Below are 22714 nucleotides of genomic sequence, written 5' to 3'. Positions count from 1 at the left end.
TGTTAAATCACCACTCATAGATGGCCAACCACCACTCGTATAGGTTAATCCTTCCAGTGATAGTTACGGCACTACATGCATTCAGCGAAGTAGTCGGAGGCTTTCTTATTGCTGCACTCCGGCTGGAAGATGAGCCTGATCCTGCAAAGAAACAGAAGAGATCAAAAATTCATTCACATGTTTTTTAATAGAATATTGATTTCATGATAAATAGTAAATTCATAAAAGGCAGGGTTGTTTTTCAAAAATATTTTTTTTTAAATAAATGTTTTTTTTGGCATGTAGTGCCTTTATTTGATAGGACAGCTTGACATGAAAGGGAACGACATGCAGCAAAGGGCCTCAGGTTGGAACCGAACCTGCAACTGCTGCCGCGAGGACTGAGCCTACATGGTGCCCCAAAAATCCTTTTTTTATATATAGTTTGAAATGGTCTTTACACCCCGACAGCAATCAATAACTTAAGGGCTCTGAAAAAGATGCAAAAAGATCTGTCATCTGTAGCTGCTGTAATCCAACACGGTCTCAAGGTAGTTCGTGAAATGGTCACGTTATTTTTAATCTATTGATTTGTGTACACAGACACGTTCAGCTCGTTTTGTTCGTGGTGGTGAGCACGTAATGGGAAGCATCTACACGGAGTTTGGGTTTAAGAAAAGAAGAATGGGGAAAGGACACGTCACACGCTGGGACACGATTCGCGGTCTCTGGGAGACGCAACAACGGGGAAATGAAACGCCACACGCGGGAGATGGCCGCGGTCTCTGGTGGATGTGCGACAACAACAGGACGGTTGTGTTTAGGAAAAGAATAACGGGGAAAGGAACTGCCACATACAGGAAACGGCCACGGTCTCTGGGTGTTTAGGAAAAGAAGAACTACATTAGTTTAAAATTCGTGCTTACCACCACGAAAAAAAACGACATGAACATGATCGTGTACACGAATCAATAGATTAAATAACATGACCATTTCACGGACTGCCAATCACTACCTCGCAGACGCCTGGAAATGGCTTGTCATTGGTTATTAACCAATGACATGCCTGCTTGCCCCTGCTTGTGCGTACTCTACCTCTCCTTTGAACGAGCCTGACGCCGCCGGAGTTTTACTGTAAGTCTACCGGAGAATGAAGGATAAAACTCAGCAAAAGTTGCCACTTTCAACATTACCAACCGTGCCTTCGTTTAATTCCTTGCATTTAAAAGGCAAACTACCAAAGGTTGTAATGTTACATGCAACACATAGACTACATGAAAATATAACTTACATCCTTATTAACTCGTCACGGTTGGCCGCCCCGTAACCGTTTTCACTGTGGAAATATTCACAATAGAAATAAATTCATATTAACAAAGATAGGTAGGGAATGAACCAAGGCACTGCAAAACAGATTAAACAAAATACAGCAGACAGAGTCTACAAAAAATAACATACAATAGCCTACATTTTCAAAAATATGTTACTGTCCAAAGGGTTTCTGTAGGGTTGTAACGTCACCATTTTACAGTTCTTTTTTCAATTGCTTGAGCACTATTTACTACACACAATTAGCACAACCACACACCCAATTAGCAGAACACCTCAGACCCTTTGCAAAATTAAAAAGAACTCTTGCAAATACTATACACTACTTTATAAAAAACATATTTTGTTGAAATTTGATGAAACACATGTTCCATATGACTTAATTCTGTTTGAATCAGTTAACTGCTGTTTCTAACCTAAAACACTTTTAGCAATTCTACTTCTCAGTGATTCGAATACTGTAAATGAAGTACACAGAGAAAGTGCAAATATACAATGAGTTCACCAAACAATACACAAGACCAATGCTGCAGACTGAGGAAAATATCATTTATTTCTCTCATATATCTAAATCAGTCAACATGTCAACATGGAGAATCACAACAAAACATGTCCCAGTTTTCATGCTACTACAGTAGTGTGCATAACACTCCACTTAGCTCAGCAAACAAAAGACAAACATAAAATACTGTATCCAGGTTACAATTACAATAAAAAAACAGTTATGGAGTTTTTTCACAGCAGACATTTTGACTTGTCATAGTAGGAAAAGCACAGCTGACATTGATAACCTTAACGATGGCTGAATTCCATCAAGTGTCTCAGTAAGCTATTTCAGTGAGTCAGCATGCACAATACCAGGGCCTCTCCTAAGTGGAATGCAGCCAACATTAATGGTTTTGAATACACCTGTGCTTTTCCTACTATGACATGTCAACATGTCTGCTGTGAAAATGTTCTATATAGTGCTTAAACCTGATTGGTGTGTCTACAATTAAGCAATCATGTGTTTGCGCACCTGATGGCTGTGTTTCACAGATTGGCCAATGTTTTGCTCCTTGAGTGTAAGGTTTTGATAATTGCGTAATACTTTTGATTTCAGTGTGTAAGCAATTGGCAAGTTTACGACACGATTTTCTCAGGATTTTTTAACAGTATGAGCTGCAGACAAATGATTGACTTTTATTTCTATAAACTGTGCAAAACAACAGATGTGTCCTCTTATCAAAACTGCAACTGAAATGTAATTTTATCATAATTTTTTCTAATAAAGATGTTTTTTTTAATTATTAGATTTTTAAAACACATCCCTCATTAAAATAACTAAATTAATAGAAAACAAATCTCTTCAAATAAACAAACTAAGAAGACATAATGGCGTCTGAAGTCAAACAGATGAAATCAAAAGTAGATTGCGCCCTAGGCTGTTCTGACATTTGATGCATGCTGTAAAGTAATTTACAAAATTAACTTACCTAAGTTGGCTGATGACCTTCATCACGCAGCTGATGTCGTTGTGTATGTCTCCATCAACAAGGTCTGAAAAGAAAACAAGTTTACTGGTTTAAGGCAAAGATGAAAAATGATTTGACTTGAGTAAAAATTGTTAGACTTGTCCTTAGTGAGCTGTTAATTGTCTGAGCTGTCACACTCGATTTGTGTATGTATGTGTACAACACCTGTTTCTAGAGCAGTTGTGAAAAGTAACTAAACATATTTGCTCAAGTAGGCTACTTAAGTATGAATTTGAGATACTTGTACTTAAGTTGCAGTAGGTAAGCCTTATAAAACTAACTTTCTGTTGTATTTGCTGAAACTGACCCTATGTTCGAGTAGAACTACATGAATCAGGTTATTTAAAAAATAAATCTGCCTCTGGCACCACCTACAGCCTGTAGTGTGATTTGCAAAAATCCACAGCTCCTTGCAATATCATTTTACTAAAGATTGTTATAGTTTAACTGAACGAATCCTGAGTATTCATTTCCTGGTCTGCCTTTCAGCGAACACAAAATTAAAGGGGAAAACGTGAGAAGTGACTGGTGAAGTCAAAAAGACTCTGGCAATTTGAGCCGGAGTAGAATCAGTCGCATCTTTTCCTACATGGTGACCCTGACATGATGTCAAGACCAGGAAGCCGAGAACTGAAGCCAACCAGAACTTTTTGGCCGGACTTCGCATACCCGGACTCTTCTCTCCTGATCCAAATGGTGGCCAAAATTAAAGGTAAGAGAATTCCTGTTTTGTCTTTAATAAGACCAAAATTCTCACATTCAGACCTCAAACTAAATTTCTTTTTGGATCTGTGAGGGTAAGACATCTTGGGTTTTAATTAAATTGGGCTAACCAGTACTCTAAATGATATTGCATGCAGAGCCAGACGCCTTGAGTGAGGAGTGTTGCCTGGTAAATACTAGACGCCTCGAGTGAGGAGTGTCGTCTAGTAACACAGACACCTTGAGATGTGTTGCCTGTGATTAGAAGTAACACAGACACCCTCTTTTGATTACAAAGTAAAGACACCTCGTCAAGAGGAAGAGCTGTCTAAATTTGAACCGGTCAAAATTGTTGGTATTACTGCATGTGACTATATGCAGTGCTGTGTTCTCTAATGGAAAACTGGGTTTCGAGATATGGTCTAAGAGCGGCGCCTTTTGGAGAATTGGTGTCACTATATAAAATAAAATAAAAAATCAGAAGTGCATAAAGTAAATGGGGGACATGCAGTAAAGATAAAAAATAAAAATGCAAAAGTGATCTTGCATGGGGCTCAGCCCATAGTTTATACATTAGATATTTCTTTACATATTCGTCGGCGCAATGATGCTCATTTATTGTCAGCTAAAGTTAACTGTAACAGCAGTCACCTCCCAGTGCTCTATACCTGCCTCTCAGTCATCTTCTGTCGGCTAGATGTAACTGTAAAGTCCGCTAAACTTAACCATCATGTGACCAGCCTGGCGGTCGCCTAATTTATATAAAACGAACAAGTTCATGAGAATGTGTTGAGATACAAAACAAACAGAAAGTGAACTCACTGTTGCAGTCCATCTCACAGATGTTGGGTGACGGAGTCGTGCCGTCGCTGCAGACCAGATAATTGCTGAGCTGGAAAAGACCGTAGAGCGTCCAGATCGGCTCGTCCTCTGTCTCGTTGCTTACTACGTGTGGAGGTCTGGAAGGCGGTGGAGGGCGGGCAAACCGTCGCACCCGGATGGGGCGTGTTGTAAGGTCTTGTGGAAGCCTTGTGTTCTGTGTTTGTTTGGTGGCTGGTGGAGGCTTGGTGGCTGGTGGGGGATTGGTTGCCTGTGGAGGCTTGGTGGCTGGTGGAGGATTGGTTGCCAGTGGAGGCTTGGTGGCTGGTGGAGGATTTGTGACTGGTGGAGGATTGGTTTCCGGTGGAGGATTGGTTGCCAGTGGAGGCTTGGTGGCTGGTGGAGAATTGGTGGCCGGTGGAGGATTGGTTGCCAGTGGAGGATTGGTTGCCAGTGGAGGCTTGGTGGCTGGTGGAGGATTGGTGGCTGGTGGAGGTTTGGTTGCCAGTGGAGGATTGGTGGCTGGTGGACGATTAGTTGCCAGTGGAGGATTGGTGGCCGGTGGAGGATTGGTGGCTGGTGGGGGATTGGTTGCCAGTGGAGGCTTGGTGGCTGGTGGAGGATTGGTTGCCAGTGGAGGATTGGTTGCCAGTGGAGGCTTGGTGGCTGGTGGAGGATTTGTGACTGGTGGAGGATTGGTTTCCGGTGGAGGATTGGTTGCCAGTGGAGGCTTGGTGGCTGGTGGAGAATTGGTGGCCGGTGGAGGATTGGTTGCCAGTGGAGGATTGGTTGCCAGTGGAGGCTTGGTGGCTGGTGGAGGATTGGTGGCTGGTGGAGGTTTGGTTGCCAGTGGAGGATTGGTGGCTGGTGGACGATTAGTTGCCAGTGGAGGATTGGTGGCTGGTGGAGGATTGGTGGCTGGTGGAGGATTGGTTGCCAGTGGAGGATTGGTGGCCGGTGGAGGATTGGTTGCCAGTGGAGGCTTGGTGGCTGGTGGAGGATTGGTGGCTGGTGGAGGATTGGTGGCTGGTGGAGGTTTGGTGGCTGGTGGAGGATTGGTTGCCAATGGAGGATTGGTTGTCACTGGAGGCTTGGTGGCTGGTGGAGGATTGGTTGCCAGTGGAGGATTGGTGGCTGCTGGAGGATTGGTTGCCAGTGGAGGATTGGTTGCCAGTGGAGGCTTGGTGGCTGGTGGAGGATTGGTGGCCGGTGGAGGATTGGTTGCCAGTGGAGGGTTGGTGGCCGGTGGAGGATTGGTTGCCAGTGGAGGCTTGGTGGATGGTGGAGGATTGGTGGCTGGTGGAGGTTTGGTTGCTAGTGGAGGATTGGTGGCTGGTGGAGGATTGGTGGCCGGTGGAGGATTGGTTGCCAGTGGAGGATTGGTTGTCAGTTGAAGCTTTGTGGCTGGTGGAGGATTGGTTGCCAGTGGAGGATTGGTTGCCAGTGGAGGATTGGTTGTCAGTGGAGGCTTTGTGGCTGGTGGAGGATTGGTTGCCAGTGGAGGATTGGTGGCTGGTGGAGGCTTGGTGGCTGGTGGAGGATTGGTGGCCGGTGGAGGATTGGTTGCCAGTGGAGGAATGGTGGCCGGTGGAGGATTGGTTGCCAGTGGAGGCTTGGTGGCTGGTGGAAGCTTGGTGGCCGGTGGAGGATTGGTTGCCAGTGGAGGATTGGTTGTCAGTTGAGGCTTTGTGGCTGGTGGAGGATTGGTTGCCAGTGGAGGATTGGTTGTCAGTGGAGGCTTGGTGGCTGGTGGAGGATTGGTGGCCGGTGGAGGATTGGTTGCCAGTGGAGGATTGGTGGCCGGTGGAGGATTGGTTGCCAGTGGAGGCTTGGTGGCTGGTGGAGGCTTGGTGGCTGGTGGAGGATTGGTGGCCGGTGGAGGATTGGTTGCCAGTGGAGGATTGGTTGTCAGTTGAAGCTTTGTGGCTGGTGGAGGATTGGTTGCCAGTGGAGGATTGGTTGCCAGTGGAGGCTTGGTGGCTGGTGGAGGATTGGTGGCTGGTGGAGGATTGGTGGCTGGTGGAGGTTTGGTGGCTGGTGGAGGATTGGTTGCCAATGGAGGATTGGTTGTCACTGGAGGCTTGGTGGCTGGTGGAGGATTGGTTGCCAGTGGAGGATTGGTGGCTGCTGGAGGATTGGTTGCCAGTGGAGGATTGGTTGCCAGTGGAGGCTTGGTGGCTGGTGGAGGATTGGTGGCCGGTGGAGGATTGGTTGCCAGTGGAGGGTTGGTGGCCGGTGGAGGATTGGTTGCCAGTGGAGGCTTGGTGGATGGTGGAGGATTGGTGGCTGGTGGAGGTTTGGTTGCTAGTGGAGGATTGGTGGCTGGTGGAGGATTGGTGGCCGGTGGAGGATTGGTTGCCAGTGGAGGATTGGTTGTCAGTTGAAGCTTTGTGGCTGGTGGAGGATTGGTTGCCAGTGGAGGATTGGTTGCCAGTGGAGGATTGGTTGTCAGTGGAGGCTTTGTGGCTGGTGGAGGATTGGTTGCCAGTGGAGGATTGGTGGCTGGTGGAGGCTTGGTGGCTGGTGGAGGATTGGTGGCCGGTGGAGGATTGGTTGCCAGTGTGGAGGAATGGTGGCGGCAGTGGAGGATTGGTTGCCAGTGGAGGCTTGGTGGCTTGTGGAAGCTTGGTGGCTGGTGGAGAGATTGGTTGCCAGTGGAGGATTGGTTGTCAGTGGAGGCTTGGTGGCTGGTGGAGGCTTGGTGGCTGGTGGAGGATTGGTGGCCGGTGGAGGATTGGTTGCCAGTGGAGGATTGGTTGTCAGTTGAGGCTTTGTGGCTGGTGGAGGATTGGTTGCCAGTGGAGGATTGGTTGTCAGTGGAGGCTTGGTGGCTGGTGGAGGATTGGTTGCCGGTGGAGGATTGGTGGCCGGTGGAGGTTTGGTGGCCAGTGGAGAATTGGTTACCGGTGGAGGTTTGGTGGCTGTTGGTGGCTGGCTAGGGGGTGTTGTAAGCTCCCCAAACACGGCTTGCCTCTTCCTCCTACTGTGATGTCCCACCCTGGGAATCAACTCAGTCACCGCGCTGGTGTTTAAACCCGACGCAAGCTCCGCGTGACACACAACTGAAAGCAGGGGAGAGAAGAGAGACAAAAACTTTCAAAAAACTCCTTTACAGACTATTCACCGTTCTCTGAATATTCATAGAGGATGGTTCCTAAAGACTTTCAGACCCAACATCAGTCCAAAACATCTACAAGAAATTAAAATTAGAATTAGGGCTGTCAAAATGAACGCGATAATAACAAGTTAACGCAAATTCCTTTTTACGCAAGTAATTACTTTCACGCATGATTAACGCATGCGCATTCTGAGATTTGGGCCTTGGACCGCTCCGTAGTTTGGACAATGAGGAAGAAATGCAGCAGTAATGTTTTGGATTGCTAGCAGAAACAAACCTTTTTGAGTAGAAATGGATAAAGAAAAAGGTCTTTTGAATAGCAAGTTAAGTTTCAAAGCCCTTCCAGATTATTCTTCCGACAAGACTAAAGTTATTTGCATGTGTGAACTGAATTAGCAGCGGTGTACGTAAAGTCTTAAATACCATTTTAACATTAAAATCTCGAAAAATATCTGTTAGATGCTCCACTTTCTTCACCAGTGTCTAACTGTGTCCGTCTGCTAATAGTACATTTAGAACACACAGAAAAGGTGTGATTAATTTGCAATTAATCACAAGTTTACTATGGACAATCATGCGATTAATCACGATTAAATATTTTAATCGATCAACAGCCCACATCCAAATTCTAACAGGCAGATATCCACCCACAAAGTTTTACTGATGCATCATCCCCAGAGGAATAGTAATGAGCGAAAATCAACAAAGAAACATTTTTAATAGGGCTGGGCAATTCAACGCATTACTATCGCATTAACGCATTCATTAATTAATGCCGACAATTATTTTATTGTGCATTAATGCAGTTTTTATTATTTCTTTTATTATTGTAAAAGTCTGTTGCTCACAGGCTTACATTTTGTAAAAGTTCGTTCTGACTGCTGCCACGCTTACAGGAAATGGAAAGGAAAAGCAGATAAACAAACCAACAAACATGGAGAAGGGTACGGAACTTTTACATGGCCATTTTCATTTTAAATTTCTTCCAGACGGTGCAGTAGACAGAACCAAAGTTATTTGTAACCACTGCAAAGTTAAATTTTCTTATCACCAGAGTACTTCCAGTCTGAAATATCACCTAAATGCAATACACACCGTTGATAGCAGCAAATCATTCAACGAAACAAACAGTGGCGCGAGGCTTCGGCAGATTACGTCAGATGCAGCGTGTGGGAGAAGTATAGATAAACAAATGCAAGAGAAGCTAACAAATGCCATAGCGAAGTGGATAGCTACAGACTGCAGACCGATTAGTGTTGTGTAGGACGTCGGTCTGAGAAACATTCTGAGAATCGCAACAAATGACAGTAGGTATCAGATTCCCTCAAGACGCACCATCACAAGAAGAATACGTGAGTTGTATGAAAAGGAGAGGACCGCAAAAGCGACAACTTTACAACGTGTTACTCTCACTGGGACTACTGGACATCACTGGGTAACTATAATTACCTCAGAGTTACAGTGCATTATATTGATGAACAGTGGGTGCTGCATTCACATGCTCTGACTGTAATGAAAACAGAGGAGAGACATTATGCTGAAACGTTTGTGCTTCACCTCACTCTAACAGGGACATTTGGTACTGAACATATACTGGTTATGCTACTCCCTGATAAAAGAAAAAAAAATGTTTCTGCTGTTATCTCAGAAATTGCCTGTTTTAAATGTTATGATTGTGGCTCAGGATTTTGTGGGCAGATTTATTTTATATATAACAAACCGGATAACATGAATGCCCTGGCAGTGGCAATACGCTTTAATTTTGTATTTGCTTTGATTACATTGTTTAAGTTGAGATTCACACTAAATATTTTATTTACCTGCTACTGTATAAACAAAATGCTGATTTTAAAGGTGCCCTGCCACACATATTTCATTACTTTGTAGTAATGTCTGAAGTTCTACCATGGACTCTATAAAATGTTTTTGTGTAAAACATGCCTTGGTTACCTTGTTTCAAGCCATTCTAGCGCGGTATAGAAAGCCTGCAGGAAGACTCAGCTCGATTTCTGCCAGTGCTCATTATTATTCAACAAGCTAAGCTGTTTGAATCTGATTGGCTAACAGCTAGCCAATGAGAGCCTGGCTATCAGCATCCTTTACCCAGCGCAACTGGGTAAGCTCATGAATAGTAATGAGCTCAGGCAACATGATGTCAGACTGACCGAATTTTGTAATTGCCCTGATTTCTACTCTTATTTCTTTTCAGTGGCTAGAGCTGACAGAGGAGGTAGCAGTTCATTTTCACATTCACCACATAACACAAACACATATGGACCTAACATATTTCAAAAAATGCAAGTAAAAACGGTTTTGTGTGGCAGGGCACCTTTAAGTGTTTGCAGAACAAATGTTATGGCACTTTCGTTCATATGGCATAACATTTAAAATAAAATTGCCCTATATACTACTTTTGAATTCATTATTGGATTTTGCGTATAACAATGCGATTAATCGCGATTAATCAGGGAAATCATGCGATTAATCACGATTAAAACTTTAAATCGTTGCCCAGCCCTAATTTTTAAACAACTCTTTTTAGTGTTGGCCTGTCCAACGTACGGAGATCATGAATCCCCGGCTAATATTTTCTTCTGCTGGGACCAGGTTCTGAAATTAACAACCGACCACACGCCAAATGCGGTTTTGTTTGTTTGGTATAACTTTCTATCTTCCTGCCACATTGGTGGGTAGCCAATGAAAATTTAGTGATTCATTAGTGTTTTTTTACCACTGTTCTTTCACATTTCAACCAAGTTCGCCATTTCCTTGGATTTGAGCTCAAAAATGTTTACTGGGGTGAAGAGGCTGGCTGAAAAAAGCAACCAACAAAAAGATGAGTATAGGCGACTATCTGAAAACAACAATTTTAGCTGGCAAGAAGCTCAGTGAGGAAACTAGTATATGTTAATGACTCACAGATCCAATGACTGTGTTTTGTAGATTTATTTGCAGGAGAAAAGGAGGTTGTGTATATCTAAGACATTGCATGGTAGTAATGGATGATAGAAACGATATGCAATATAAATGATACAAAATTGGCCTACAATAGAGATTTTAATTATATTGCATTATCGCGATAATGCATGTTGATGACGTAATCTACCTGCAAATTTTAGAGCCATGAGCTGCACATGGGGTCCCGTCAGGTTCGGGCAAAGATCTTCAGCTCTAGTGTGTACAAGTGTGTACAATTGTGCTATGTCACTGTTTTGCACTTTTTAGTGTCTATGGCATGGCACTACTGTAAAGAAACTTTTATACTTGAAACATTTTCTTTAGTTGACATATGTGTGCCTTATACTGGGAGTATTTTCTTTATTCAAAAAAATCATTGTGCTTTCATTTTGTACTTTATTATGTTTTCATTTGAAGTATCTGTGCACTACACTTGGAAGAATTTTCTTTATTTAAAATAGCCATTCCTAATACTGGAAGTATTTCCCTAATTCACAGTATCCATTTCTTTATTAACAAGACACCAGTTTTCATTTCATTAAGAAAACAAAATGTTTAAAACCAAATGTGTTACATTAGGCTGCAGGTAAGAAACTTTGTTAGAAATATGTTTTTATTTAAAGTATCTGTGCATCTTAGTATAGTGTCTGTTCCTTAACTAAAAAGACACAATTTTTTTCTGTTCTCTGCATCTTGGGTGGGATTTAAGAACCAAGGACTTAATCTAACTAAGTGTAGGGCCTTTTAGAATGGTTTGCACTAATGGAAAGAAACCCAATACTTTACAGTAAGCTTATAATTTATATATCGTGATATATATCATTATCGCAGGCGGCTGCAATGTATATCGCATTATGGATTTTAGGCCATATTGCCCATCCCTATTCAATGGTGTACAAAAAGGTGTCCAAAATCATATGATAAACGGCGATAAACAGCGGCCAGCAAAAAAAAGACTTCCTCCATCACCCCTCTCTCTCTCATTCACAAAAATTATACAGGTAAACAGATGATATCCCTCTTGCTTCCTCTGCCAACACCCGGTGCCCTAAGTACCGTAGGTGACCAAAAAAAGGTGTTCAACAATAATAGACTATCCCTGGCTCTTACAATGAGGATGATTCAAAGAAAATTGAAAGTAAAAAGACGTTTTTAAACCAAGCGAACGGCAAGCAGCACTTAAATATGAATTTTTAACAAGTTCAAGAACGATGCTCGTGCTTTTCCTGTATTTCACCTTTATCAGGCAAATAATAATTGGCTGGTTAAAAGCCACTGTGGCTATTGAATTGTAAAATCCACCTGCCAGAGTGGCTGGTGGCCAAAAAAGTTAACTGACTGGGACACTTTGTTTTAGGTTAAGGTAAAGCCACTTAAAGAGAACTATTTAAAAAAAACATTGTTCAGTTATTGAAAAGGAATAAGTGTTTAAAAAGAAATTAAAAGACCCACTGAACAGGACGGACAGTGGGAGGTACATTACTTAAGTTCTCCCCCATAAACCTCAATCTCCCCTTTATTTATATATATAATATATATATATATATATATATATATATATATATATATATATATATATATATGTATATGTATGCATGTACAAAAATTACACATACCCAAAAGGTTAGTGAAACAAGTGCTTGGATAAAAGTGCTAAAAACAATATATAACAACATATAAATTAATTTAAACAATTCATGTGATAAAAACACTGTTAATCATGCATAAAAGGGGGGTGGGGGTCTATGTATTTATATATGCCTAGGCAAGCAATTCAATATATAAAATAATTTGTTTCTGGGTTATGTGAAAGTCACGACCGGTACTTAACTCTTAGCCACTAAGTCCATAGTCAGTCCTTGCTGCTTTACGTCCTCCGTCAGGTCCTGAAACGCCTTCATTAGGTCACATTTGGACACAAGCTGTCCTCCAGCGAGACCGCAGCCCAACGCTGACAAGAGAAACGCCACATGCAGACTCATCTTGACTGCAACTCTCTGAAAAACATACGTGGCATGATGTATATGTATAGTGTGCAGAGAACCTGAGTCTTTTGTTCTCCTCAGATTAAGGTTGCTCCCTTGGTGCTTAGAAACATGACATAGGAAATGCACAATGTTGTGCTAAATCTCATAGTTAGCTTTGGGTTTCTGAGCTCTAAAGATATCAGGGGAGGGAGGGACGGACAAACGTAAATAATACTTGTACCTGAAAACATCTTTTCTCATGTACAGGTTACGCCTTCGTCCTGTTGAATAGACCAGACCATGAGACGGTTTATCTTCTCACGTCACCATACGGTCATTTATAATTTCAAAGGATCAGGTATCATCCCCGGCAGTGAAACCACAGTGATATGAGCACATTGAGTCTCCTGAGAACAGATATTATGTTGAGCCCAACAAAGGAAACAACAATACCAAGAGCAGCAAAACAGGAACATGAAAGGTGACCAGGATAATACTCACATGTTTCATTATTACATTACATGTCATTTAGAAGACGCTTTTATCCAAAGCGACTTACAATTGCTATGTAAGAGGTCGCACGCCTCTGGAGCAACTAGGTGTTAAGTGTCTTGCTTAGGGACACATTGGTTGATGTATCGCAGTGGGAATCAAACCCAGTTCTCCCACACTAAAGGCATGTGTTATATCCACTGCGCCATCACCACCCCGTTTCAGGTTCAGTGAATAAGTTTGCCATAAAGGTTACTATTACTAAAACTGTGTTTTAAAATCCACACCCATCTAAAGTAGTGCTTCAGGCTGCTTGTAAAGGACAGAATGTATTGCATAGAAAGTAAAAGAAAGTGATGTCCAGGGAAACTCCTGCTGATATTCAATACACCTATAGTTATGAATAAGGGTGGGACAAAATAGCGATATGGCAATATATCATTGTTCTTCGTGCGATACGAGAATCGACGTGCTGGTGCCAAAAATCCATATTTTAATTAATAAAATACGGTGCTTTAAATAGATTTCCCTGCTCCCAGCATGGCTATTTTAGTTTTACACATAGACTGTTAACATTAATGGACAATGTATGCGGTTCGGCGAAGTGCTGCAAATGTGGAAGTGCCTTAAACCTGCATTCTATCTGAATTCCAGCAGAGGGCGACACATGCGGTTGCAAATGGAGTTCGGTTTCTGTAGAGGTCTATGAGAAAGTGACCCACTTCTCACTTGATTTATGACCTCAGTAAACATTTTCATAATGACTTTATGGTCTCAATCGCTAGTTTTAAGTCTTCTGCAACACAGAATGATGTTAATTTTTTGAATTATGGTCTCGTTGATTTTAAAATCGGCAATAAAGCAGGGGGTGTTTTAGGGCATGGCTATGATGTGATTGACAGTGAAAGTGTGTAACGTAACATTGTGTAATGTAACATGGCTTCCCTCTCGTCTAAAATCGTCACATCCGCTACCAGGATGGCTGCGCCTGTAACGGCAAACTCGACGACTCATAGCAGATCTCCACAAACCAATGGGTGACGTCACACAGTTGGCACCTGGTTTTACACTAAATCACTAGGATTTGCATTTTTATGTGCCTTTTAGAAAATGAAAATGAAATGTTTTTTTATAATCATATCAGTAGTTAGTTGTTCTATTGTGCTGTTTTCTAACAGTTTGGACTTGCAGTGAATAAAGAGAAAAAACCTGCACTTAAACTATTCACGGGCGTTTTGTATTCATAGTTAGACCAATATTGTGATGTGTCATTATGAGATTGTCTAGCAATATATTGATTATCGCAGAATTGCTGTATCGTGCTATTATCGGTATCGGACCCATGGATCGTGTATCGTCATGAAGGCGGGGTAATGACCAATAGAACTAAATCGTGGGTACAAACGTCAGAAATGGGTTTCCTCAGGAGGGTGGCTGTTGTCTCCCTTAGAGATAGGGTGAGAAGCTCAGTCATCCGTGAGGAGCTCAGAGTAGAGCCGCTGCTCCTTTGCGTTGAAAAGAGTCAGTTGAGGTGGTTTGGGCGTCTGGTAAGGATGCCCCCTGGGCGCCTCTGTACGTCAGGCAAAATAGTTTTAAGATATGGAGGGGAGAGGGTTGCAGTTTTGTTTTGCTTTAACTTAGAGGGGAAGATCCAAAGAGAATATAAATAATGCTGTTGTTTTTTTTTAGGAAAATTAAATATTCAGCCCCCTCCCCTTCCTGTTCATTTCCATTTCCGTCCCTTACATCTGTGAGTCTTCTTTACATGTATAGCAGGTAATAGTAAAAGTAGTCATTTCTTAAATTTAAAAGTATAGTTAATAGTAATTTAAAGTCTTTCAATTATCATTATCAACGTTTTCAAATTATTATCAAAATCATCAATTTTATTTTTAGGTCATAGACACAAAAACACAACAACAAGTGCAACATGCTTGACTTTATTTATGTCATAAATCACCACTCATAGATGGCCAATCACCACTCGTATAGGGTAATCCTTCCAGTGATAGTTACGGCACTACATGCATTCAGCGAAGTAGTCGGAGGCTTTATTGCTGCACTCCGGCTGGAAGATGAGCCTGACCCTGCAAAGAAACAGAAAACAGAAACAGATCAACAATTCATTCACATTTTTAATTGAATATTGATTTCATGATAAATAGTAAATTAATTAGAAGCAGGGTTGTGGCCGGGATGGCTCAGTTGGTAGAGCGGGTGCACATGTGTGGAGGTTTGCTCCGCAAAGCATATGCTGCAGGTTCGACTTCCCTTGGCTGCATGTTGTTCCCCCTCTCTCTCTCTCCCCTTTCATGTCTTCAAAAATAAAGGCCTCAAGATAATCTCAAAAATGTAAAGCAGGTTTGGCGTTATTTGATAGGAAAGCTTGACATGAAAGGGAACGACATGCAGCAAAGGGCCTCAGGTCAGAACCGAACCCGCTGCGGCGAGGACTGAGCCTCTTTAGCCTACATGGTGCCCCAAAAATAGTTTGAAATGATCTTTACACCCCGACAGCAATAAATAACTTAAGGGATCTGAAAAAGATGCAAAAAGATGTGTCATCTGTAGCTGCTGTAATCCTGTAAAAATGCCCACCAATCACTGCCTCGCGGCTGCCTGGAAATAGCCAATAACATGCCTGCTTGCCTCGCTGCGCCTACTCTACCCGTCCCGTAAACGAGCCTGAGATCAAAGCGCGTCGATGCCACCAGAGTTTTACTGCAAGTCTACCGGAGAATGGAGGATAAAACTCAGCAAAAGTTTCCACTGCCGCCATGGTTACCATCTTTCTGTTGAACGGGTACGGTTTTTGTTTTGTTTATTGTTTCCAAGAAATGTCTCGTGCATGTCTGTGTGTTGGTCGGTGCCTGTCAGTACCCGATCCGTTCCACCTGCACAATCCGTTCTGCGCATGTGCAAGATGACACGTATGCCATGACGTAGGCGCAGATGATAATGCTGCGTTCATGCCACCTCGAAATAACAGGCACCGCCCCACTGGTTACGTTGTTTCTGCAGCTAGATTCAGTCTAAAATAACGTTAAGTTAAACTTAATGGGAAAAGCAAGCTACAGCTAAATTAAGACATTACAGTAATAAAAATAAAGACAAGTATTGAGTGATTGTATTTTAAATGAGCACAAGTAAAGTAGAACTGACGTAACAGCTGTTATATATGTTAACGTTTATTTTCAAGTTTTATTTTGAGGGTCTTTTAAAGTTTACATGCTGTCTCAGCTAGCGGTTAGCCGAATTAGCTGTTAGCTAAACTAACGTTAGCTTAACTGTGGAGGCTAACGGCAGACCGCTGCAATCAGCTAGCGGTTAGCCAAATTAACCGTTAGCTAAACTAACGTTAGCTTCCCGGTGGAGGCTAACGGCAGACCGCTATAATCACCTAGCGGTCCGCCGAATTAGCTATTAGCTAACTAACGTTAGCTGGAGGCTAGCGTGTGAACATCTTGCGCATGCGCAGAACGGATCGTGCAGGTGGAAGCGGTGCAGTTATTCCAAGGTGGTGGTGGAATGAACGCAGCATTATCAACTGCGCCTACGTCATGGCATACGTGTCATCTTGCACATGCGCAGAACGGATTGTGCAGGTGGAACGGATCGGGTACTGACAGTGCCCTGAGAAGGAGATGCTACTTTCAAATCTTGCTAGCTTTTCAACATTACCAACTGTGCCTGCGTTTAATTCCTTGCATTTAGAAGGCAGATTACCAAAAGTTGTAATGTTACATGCAACACAGAGACTACATGAAGATATAACTTACATTCTTATTAACTCGTCACGGTTGGCCGCCCCAAAACCATTTTCACTGTGGAAATATTCACAATAGAAATAAATTCATATTAAGAAAGATAGGTAGGGAATGAACCAAGGCACTGCAAAACAGATTAAACAAAATACAGCAGAGTCTACAAAAAATAACGTACAATAGCCTACATTTTCAAAAATATGTTACTGTCCAAAGGGTTTCTGTAGGGTTGTAACTCTACCGTTTTAAGTTCACGATACGATTTTCTCAGGATTATTTTTTAACAGTATGAGCTGCAGACAAATGACTGACTTTTATGTCTATAAACTGTGCAAAACAACAGATGTGTCCTCTTATCAAAAGTGCAACTGAAATAAAATGTTATCCTAAAAAATAATAATAATAATAATAATAATAATTAGATTTTTAAAACACATCCCACATTAAAATAACTAAATGAATAGAAAACAAATCTCTTCAAATAAACAAACTAAGAAGACGTAGTGATGTCTGAAGTCAAACAAATGAAATCAAAAGTAGATTGTGCCCTAGGCTATTTAAAAATTGCATTTTTCTAGTTTTCGGACATTTGATGCACACTAAAGTTATTTAAAAAATGAACTTACATAAGTTGGCTGATGACCTCCAACACGCAGCTGATGTCGTTGTGTATGTCTCCATCAACAAGGTCTGAAAAGAAAACAAGTTCACTGGTTTAAGGCAAAGATGAAAAATGATTTGACTTGAGTAAAAATTGTTAGACTTGTCCTTAGTGAGCTGTTGTTAATTGTCTGAGCGGTCACATAAACGCATCTGACACACACACACACACACACACACACACACACACACACACACACACACACACACACACACACACACACACACACACACACACAATTTGTGAGTACAACACCTGTTTCTAGAGCAGTAAGTAATTAAGCACATTTGCTCAAGTACTTAAAGGGATACTTCACTGATTAGCATTAAGCTTTGTATCAGTAGAAACCCGGTAGTATTTTCGAATGAGCGTGCTTCCCTCCCTCATGTCCCCCTGACACTAGATTTATCTGTATTGTGGGTCTGGAAAAAAGCCTCTGATGACACAAAAATCGTCATTTAGCGTCATCGGAGGCATTTCAGCCATGTTTCCACAACAACAAAAACACAGTAGTCTCTGAACTCGCGTTGGGAGTTTCGTTGAAGTTGGATGTAGTCCAGTTTGTTGTCTAATGAGCGGACACTTGCAAGCAGGATTGATGGGACAGGTGGCCGGCTAGCGTTAGCTTTCCAACTAGCAAGCTATGTCACCTGCCCTCGTTCCGCGTGTCATCGCTGAGGATGTCCCCTCGCGTAGCTCGCGGAGTGTGTCGAGTATTCCATCTGTAATAAAGTTTCCTGCATATTCTTCGATCTGTACCAATGTATACCATGTGGTACACATGTGCGGTAGTTTGAATGCACATATTTGTTGTAAAAGTTTGCTGCTGAAAGGACAGAGCCTGTTTAGCGAAGCTTCAAGACGGCTGACACTCGGCTTACTTCGGCAAGCTTCGTGTAAAGACGACAGTCCAACCCCCTATGGGGCGGGTTGAAAACATGCAGAACTAGCTGGCTGTAGTCCACAGACTCTGGGCAAATAATGCCTCAGATGATGCTAAATGACAATTTTTTCGTCATCGGAGGCTTTTTTCCAGACCCACAATACAGAGAAAGCCAGTCTCAGGGGGACATGAGGGAGGGAAGCACGGTCATTCGAAAATACTACCGGGTTTCTACTGATACAAAGCTTAATGCTAATCGGTGAAGTATCCCTTTAAGTACAAATTTGAGATACTTGTACTTAACTGAGTCTTTTCTTTCCACACCAATTTCTACTTCTACTTATCTGACAGCTTTTGTTATTTTACAAACTAAATGTTTGCACACAAAACATACGCAGTTTATAAATTAGATATTTCTTTGCATATTCGTCGCCGCAATGACGCTCACTTTTTGTCAGCTAAAGTTAGCTGTAACGGCAGTCACCTTGCAGTGCTCTGTACCTGCCTCCCAGTCATCTTCTGTCGGCTAAATGTAACTGTAAAGTCCGCTAAACTTAACCATCATGTGACCAGCCTGGCGGTCGCCTAATTTATATCAAACGAACAGGTTCATGAGAATGTGTTAAGATACAAAACAAACAGAAAGTGAACTCACTGTTGCAGTCCATCTCACAGATGTTGGGTGACGGAGTCGTGCCGTCGCTGCAGACCAGGTAATTGCTGAGTTGGAAAAGGCCGTAGAGCGTCCAGACCGGCTCATCCTCAGTCTCGTTGCTTACCACGTGTGGAGGTCTGGAAGGCGATGGAGTGCGGGCAAGCCGCCGCACCCGGATGGGGTGTGTTGTAAGGTCATTGCTTACCACTTCTGGAAGCCTTGTGATCGGTGAAGGTTTGGTTGCTGGTGGAGGCTTGGTTGCCGGTGGAGCCTTGGTTGCCGGGGGAGCCTTAGTGGCCAGTGGAGGTTTGGTGGCTGGTGGAGCCTTGGTGGCTGGTGGAGGTTTGGTTGTCGGTGGAAGTTTGGTGGCCGGTGGAGGTTTGGTTGCCGGTGGAAGTTTGGTGGCCGGTGGAGGTTTGGTTGCCGGTGGAGACTTGGTGGCTGGTGGAGGTTTGGTGGCTGTTGGAGGATGCCCCTGGCCAGGGGATGTTATAAGATTTCCAAAATCAGGGCCGGCGAGCCGTCGCACCCGGCTGGGGCGTGTTGTATGGTCAATGCTTACCACGTGTGGAAGCCTTGTGTGCGGTGGATGTTCAGTGGCTGGTTGAGGCTTGGTTGCTGGTGGAGGTTTGGTGGCTGGTGGAGGATGCCCATGGCCAGGGGGTGTTGTAAGATCCCCAAACTTTGCCAGTTCGAACATGCCCGCATTCCTCTTCCCCCTACTGTGATGTCCGCCCCTGGGAGTCGACTCAGTCACTGCGCTGGTGTTAAAACCCGACGCAAGCTCCGCATGACACACAACTGAAAGCAGGGGAGAGAAGAGAGAGACAAAAACTTTCAAAAAACTCCTTTACAGACTATTACATTTTCTCTGAATATTCATGACCCCCAGAGGATGGTTCCTAAAGACTTCCTGACTCAACATCAGTCCAAAATGTCTACTCGTATACAAGAAATCAAAATGAGCTGTCAAAATGAACGCGGTAATAACAAGTCAACGCAAATTCCTTTTTACTCAAGTAATTACTTTCAGGCATGCGCGTTCTGAGATTTTGGCCTTGGGCCGCTCTGTAGTTTGGGCAATGAGGAAGCAATGCAGCAGTAATGATGTGGATTGCTAGCAGAAACAAACCTTCTTGAGTAGAAATCAATAAAGAAAAAGATCTTTTGAACAGCAAGTTAAGTTTCAAAGCCCTTCCAGATTCTACTTTCGACAAGATTAAAGTTATTTGCATTTACTGTCCATGTGAACTGAACGTCAAGTCTTAAATATCATTTTAACATTAAAATCTTGAAGAATATCTGCTAGATGCTCCACTTTCTTCACCAGTGTCTAACTTTGTCCGTCAGCTAATAGTACATTTAGAACACACAGAAAAGGTGTGATTAATTTGAGATTAATTACAAGTTTACTATGGACAATCATGCGATTAATCACGATTAAATATTTTAATCAATTAACAGCCCTCATTCAAAATCTAACAGGCAGATAACCACCCACAAAGTTTTACTGATGCATCATCCCCAGATGATTATTAATTTCATTTTTTATCAGGCAAATAATAATTGGCTGGTTAAAAGCCACTGTGGCTATTGAATTTTAAAATCCACCGGCCAGAGTGGCTGGTGGCCAAAAAAGTTAACTTCTGGGACACTTTGTTTTTGGTTTAGGTTAAGGTAAAGCCACTTAAAAAAACTCTTTAAAAACATTTTTCAGTTATTTAAAAGGAATAAAAGTGTTTAAAAAGAGATTAAAAGACCCAATGGACAGGATAGAGACAGTATACAGGGATGTATATTACTTAAGTTCTCCCCCATCTACCCCAATCTCCCCTTTATTTATATATATATATATATATATATATATATATATACAAAAAATACACATACCCAAAAGGTTAGTGAAACAAGTGCTTGGATAAAAGTGCTAAAAAACAATAAATAACAACATATAAATTAATTTAAAGAATTCATGTGATAAAACTCTGTTAATCATGCATAAAAGTGGGGTGGGGGTCTATGTATTCATATATGACTAAGAAAGCAATTCAATATATAATAATAATTTGTTTTTGATAGTGCTGTCAGTTAAACACATTATTAACGGCGTTAACGCAAACCTATTTTAACGGCATACATTTTTTTATCGCAAGATTAACGTTCTTTTTGGCCTAGCAAACTTTGTAGTTTTTTTCACATGCTGTTGCAACAACTAGTAACGTTAGAAAAACTACAACACCACACTGGATCTAGCTGGACCGGAAACACAACAACAGGCACGCAGACACACTTGTTTGGGCTTGCGAGCCGGCCAAGAGTACTGGTAAATACCTGCAAAGTAGTTGCTTTTCGGTGAAAATTGCCGTTTTGAATGGGCAAATGTCATCCACGTGAATCGTGTAGATCCGAAGAGTTTTTATTTTGGGGCGGGGGGGCCCGGAGCTAATACGGCACCAGTGCCTTAACGACCGTTATCTACCGTACCGAATAGCAACGTGGATTTCAGTGCCACTTAAATGCCTGCGCTTCTCTCTGATGCTCCGAAAGCGGATGTTACAGGGAACTGAAACATCGCCGCATGGGACGCTAGTCAACGCTACACTTAGCAGCAGGTCATGTTAGCCTACCGTTAGATAACAGCTGGAGTTAACAGTTAAAATGCTGACAGCTAAACGGTTTAAAAGTGTGACTGTATTTCACTGGAGAGGATTCTAACACCAGACTGTAGCTGCCATTGTCTGAAAAACACAGACAAAGCCTCGCCTTGCCAGCCTTGTGGTGCATTCAAAGTTATTATAAAATACCATTTCACCATCCAGTGGTTGTTTTGGCTGTTTTGTGCTCTGTTTTTTTTTAGATCAACATTTAATTTTTTTATATTTTTGAACATACAGAACAGACAAATACAATTGAACAAGGTACTCCTGTTATATATATATATATATATATATATATAATATAAATCTTTCTATTCATTAGCATTAAAATGAGAAAAAATAATGGGACAAAAAGAAATCAAGGGACATTTAGAATAGATAAAAATTTGCAATTAATTGCGAGGTTAACTATGATATTAATGCGATTAATCGCGATAAAACATTTTAATCATTTGACTGCACTAGTTTTTGTGTTATGTGAAAGTTGCAACCGGTACTTAACTCTTAGCCACTAAGTCCATAGTCAGTCCTTGCTGCTTTACGTCCTCCGTCAGGTCCTGAAACGCCTTCATTAGGTCACATTTGGACACAAGCTGTCCTCCAGCGAGACCGCAGCCCAACGCTGAGAAGAGAAATGCCACAAGTAGCCTCATCTTGACTGCAACTCTCTGAAAAACATACGTGGCATGATGCATATATATAGTCTGCAGATCCTCCAGTGGCGAATCACAGAGAACCTGAGTCTTTTGTTCTCCTCAGATAAATGTCACTCCCTTGGTGCTTAGAAACATGACTTAGGAAATGCACAATGTTGTGCCAAATCTCATAGTTAGCTTTGGGTTTCTGAGCTCTAAAGAGGTCAGGGGAAGGAGGGACGGACAAATGTAAATAATACTTGAAAACATCTTTTCTCCTTCGTCCTTTTGAATAGACCAGACCCTGAAACCAAAACCCAGACTCACGTCATCAAACGGTCATTTATAATTTCAAAGGATCGGGTGTCATCCCCGGCAGTGAAACCACAGTGATATGAGCACATTGAGTCTCCTGAGAACAGATATTATGTTGAGCCCAACAAAGGAAACAACAATACCAAGAGCAGCAAAACAGGAACATGAAAGGTGAGCGTGACAACACTCAGTTTCAGCGAATACAGAATGTATTGCATATAAGGCAGGGGCGGAGTGGGACCAAAAAAATCTACCGGGAAATTTCG

General features: G+C 42.3%; 2 protein-coding genes across 2 annotated transcripts; both read right to left on the bottom strand.

Annotated features, from left to right (window-relative positions):
- Positions 1-28: 28 nt before the first annotated feature.
- On the bottom strand, positions 29-12401 carry LOC120565283 (proline-rich extensin-like protein EPR1). Its single transcript, XM_039810942.1, has 5 exons — positions 12291-12401; positions 4347-7278; positions 2784-2847; positions 1271-1315; positions 29-141 (listed from the first exon to the last, which is right to left on the bottom strand). The coding sequence occupies exons 1-5, from the start codon at positions 12399-12401 to the stop codon at positions 72-74; spliced, it is 3222 nt and encodes a 1073-aa protein (XP_039666876.1). The 3' UTR covers positions 29-71.
- Positions 12402-14802: 2401 nt separating this feature from the next.
- LOC120562006 (proline-rich extensin-like protein EPR1) lies at positions 14803-22151 on the bottom strand. The gene is made up of 5 exons (XM_039805410.1): positions 22001-22151; positions 18842-19642; positions 17269-17332; positions 16658-16702; positions 14803-14965 (listed from the first exon to the last, which is right to left on the bottom strand). The coding sequence occupies exons 1-5, from the start codon at positions 22149-22151 to the stop codon at positions 14899-14901; spliced, it is 1128 nt and encodes a 375-aa protein (XP_039661344.1). The 3' UTR covers positions 14803-14898.
- Between the last annotated feature and the right edge of the window lie 563 nt (positions 22152-22714).

The sequence above is a fragment of the Perca fluviatilis genome, chromosome 1 (assembly GCF_010015445.1).
Source record: "Perca fluviatilis chromosome 1, GENO_Pfluv_1.0, whole genome shotgun sequence".
Classification (NCBI taxonomy): Eukaryota; Metazoa; Chordata; class Actinopteri; order Perciformes; family Percidae; genus Perca; species Perca fluviatilis.
The sequence above is the reverse complement of the archived record's forward strand: the minus strand, read 5'-3'. Positions and strand labels throughout refer to the sequence as shown.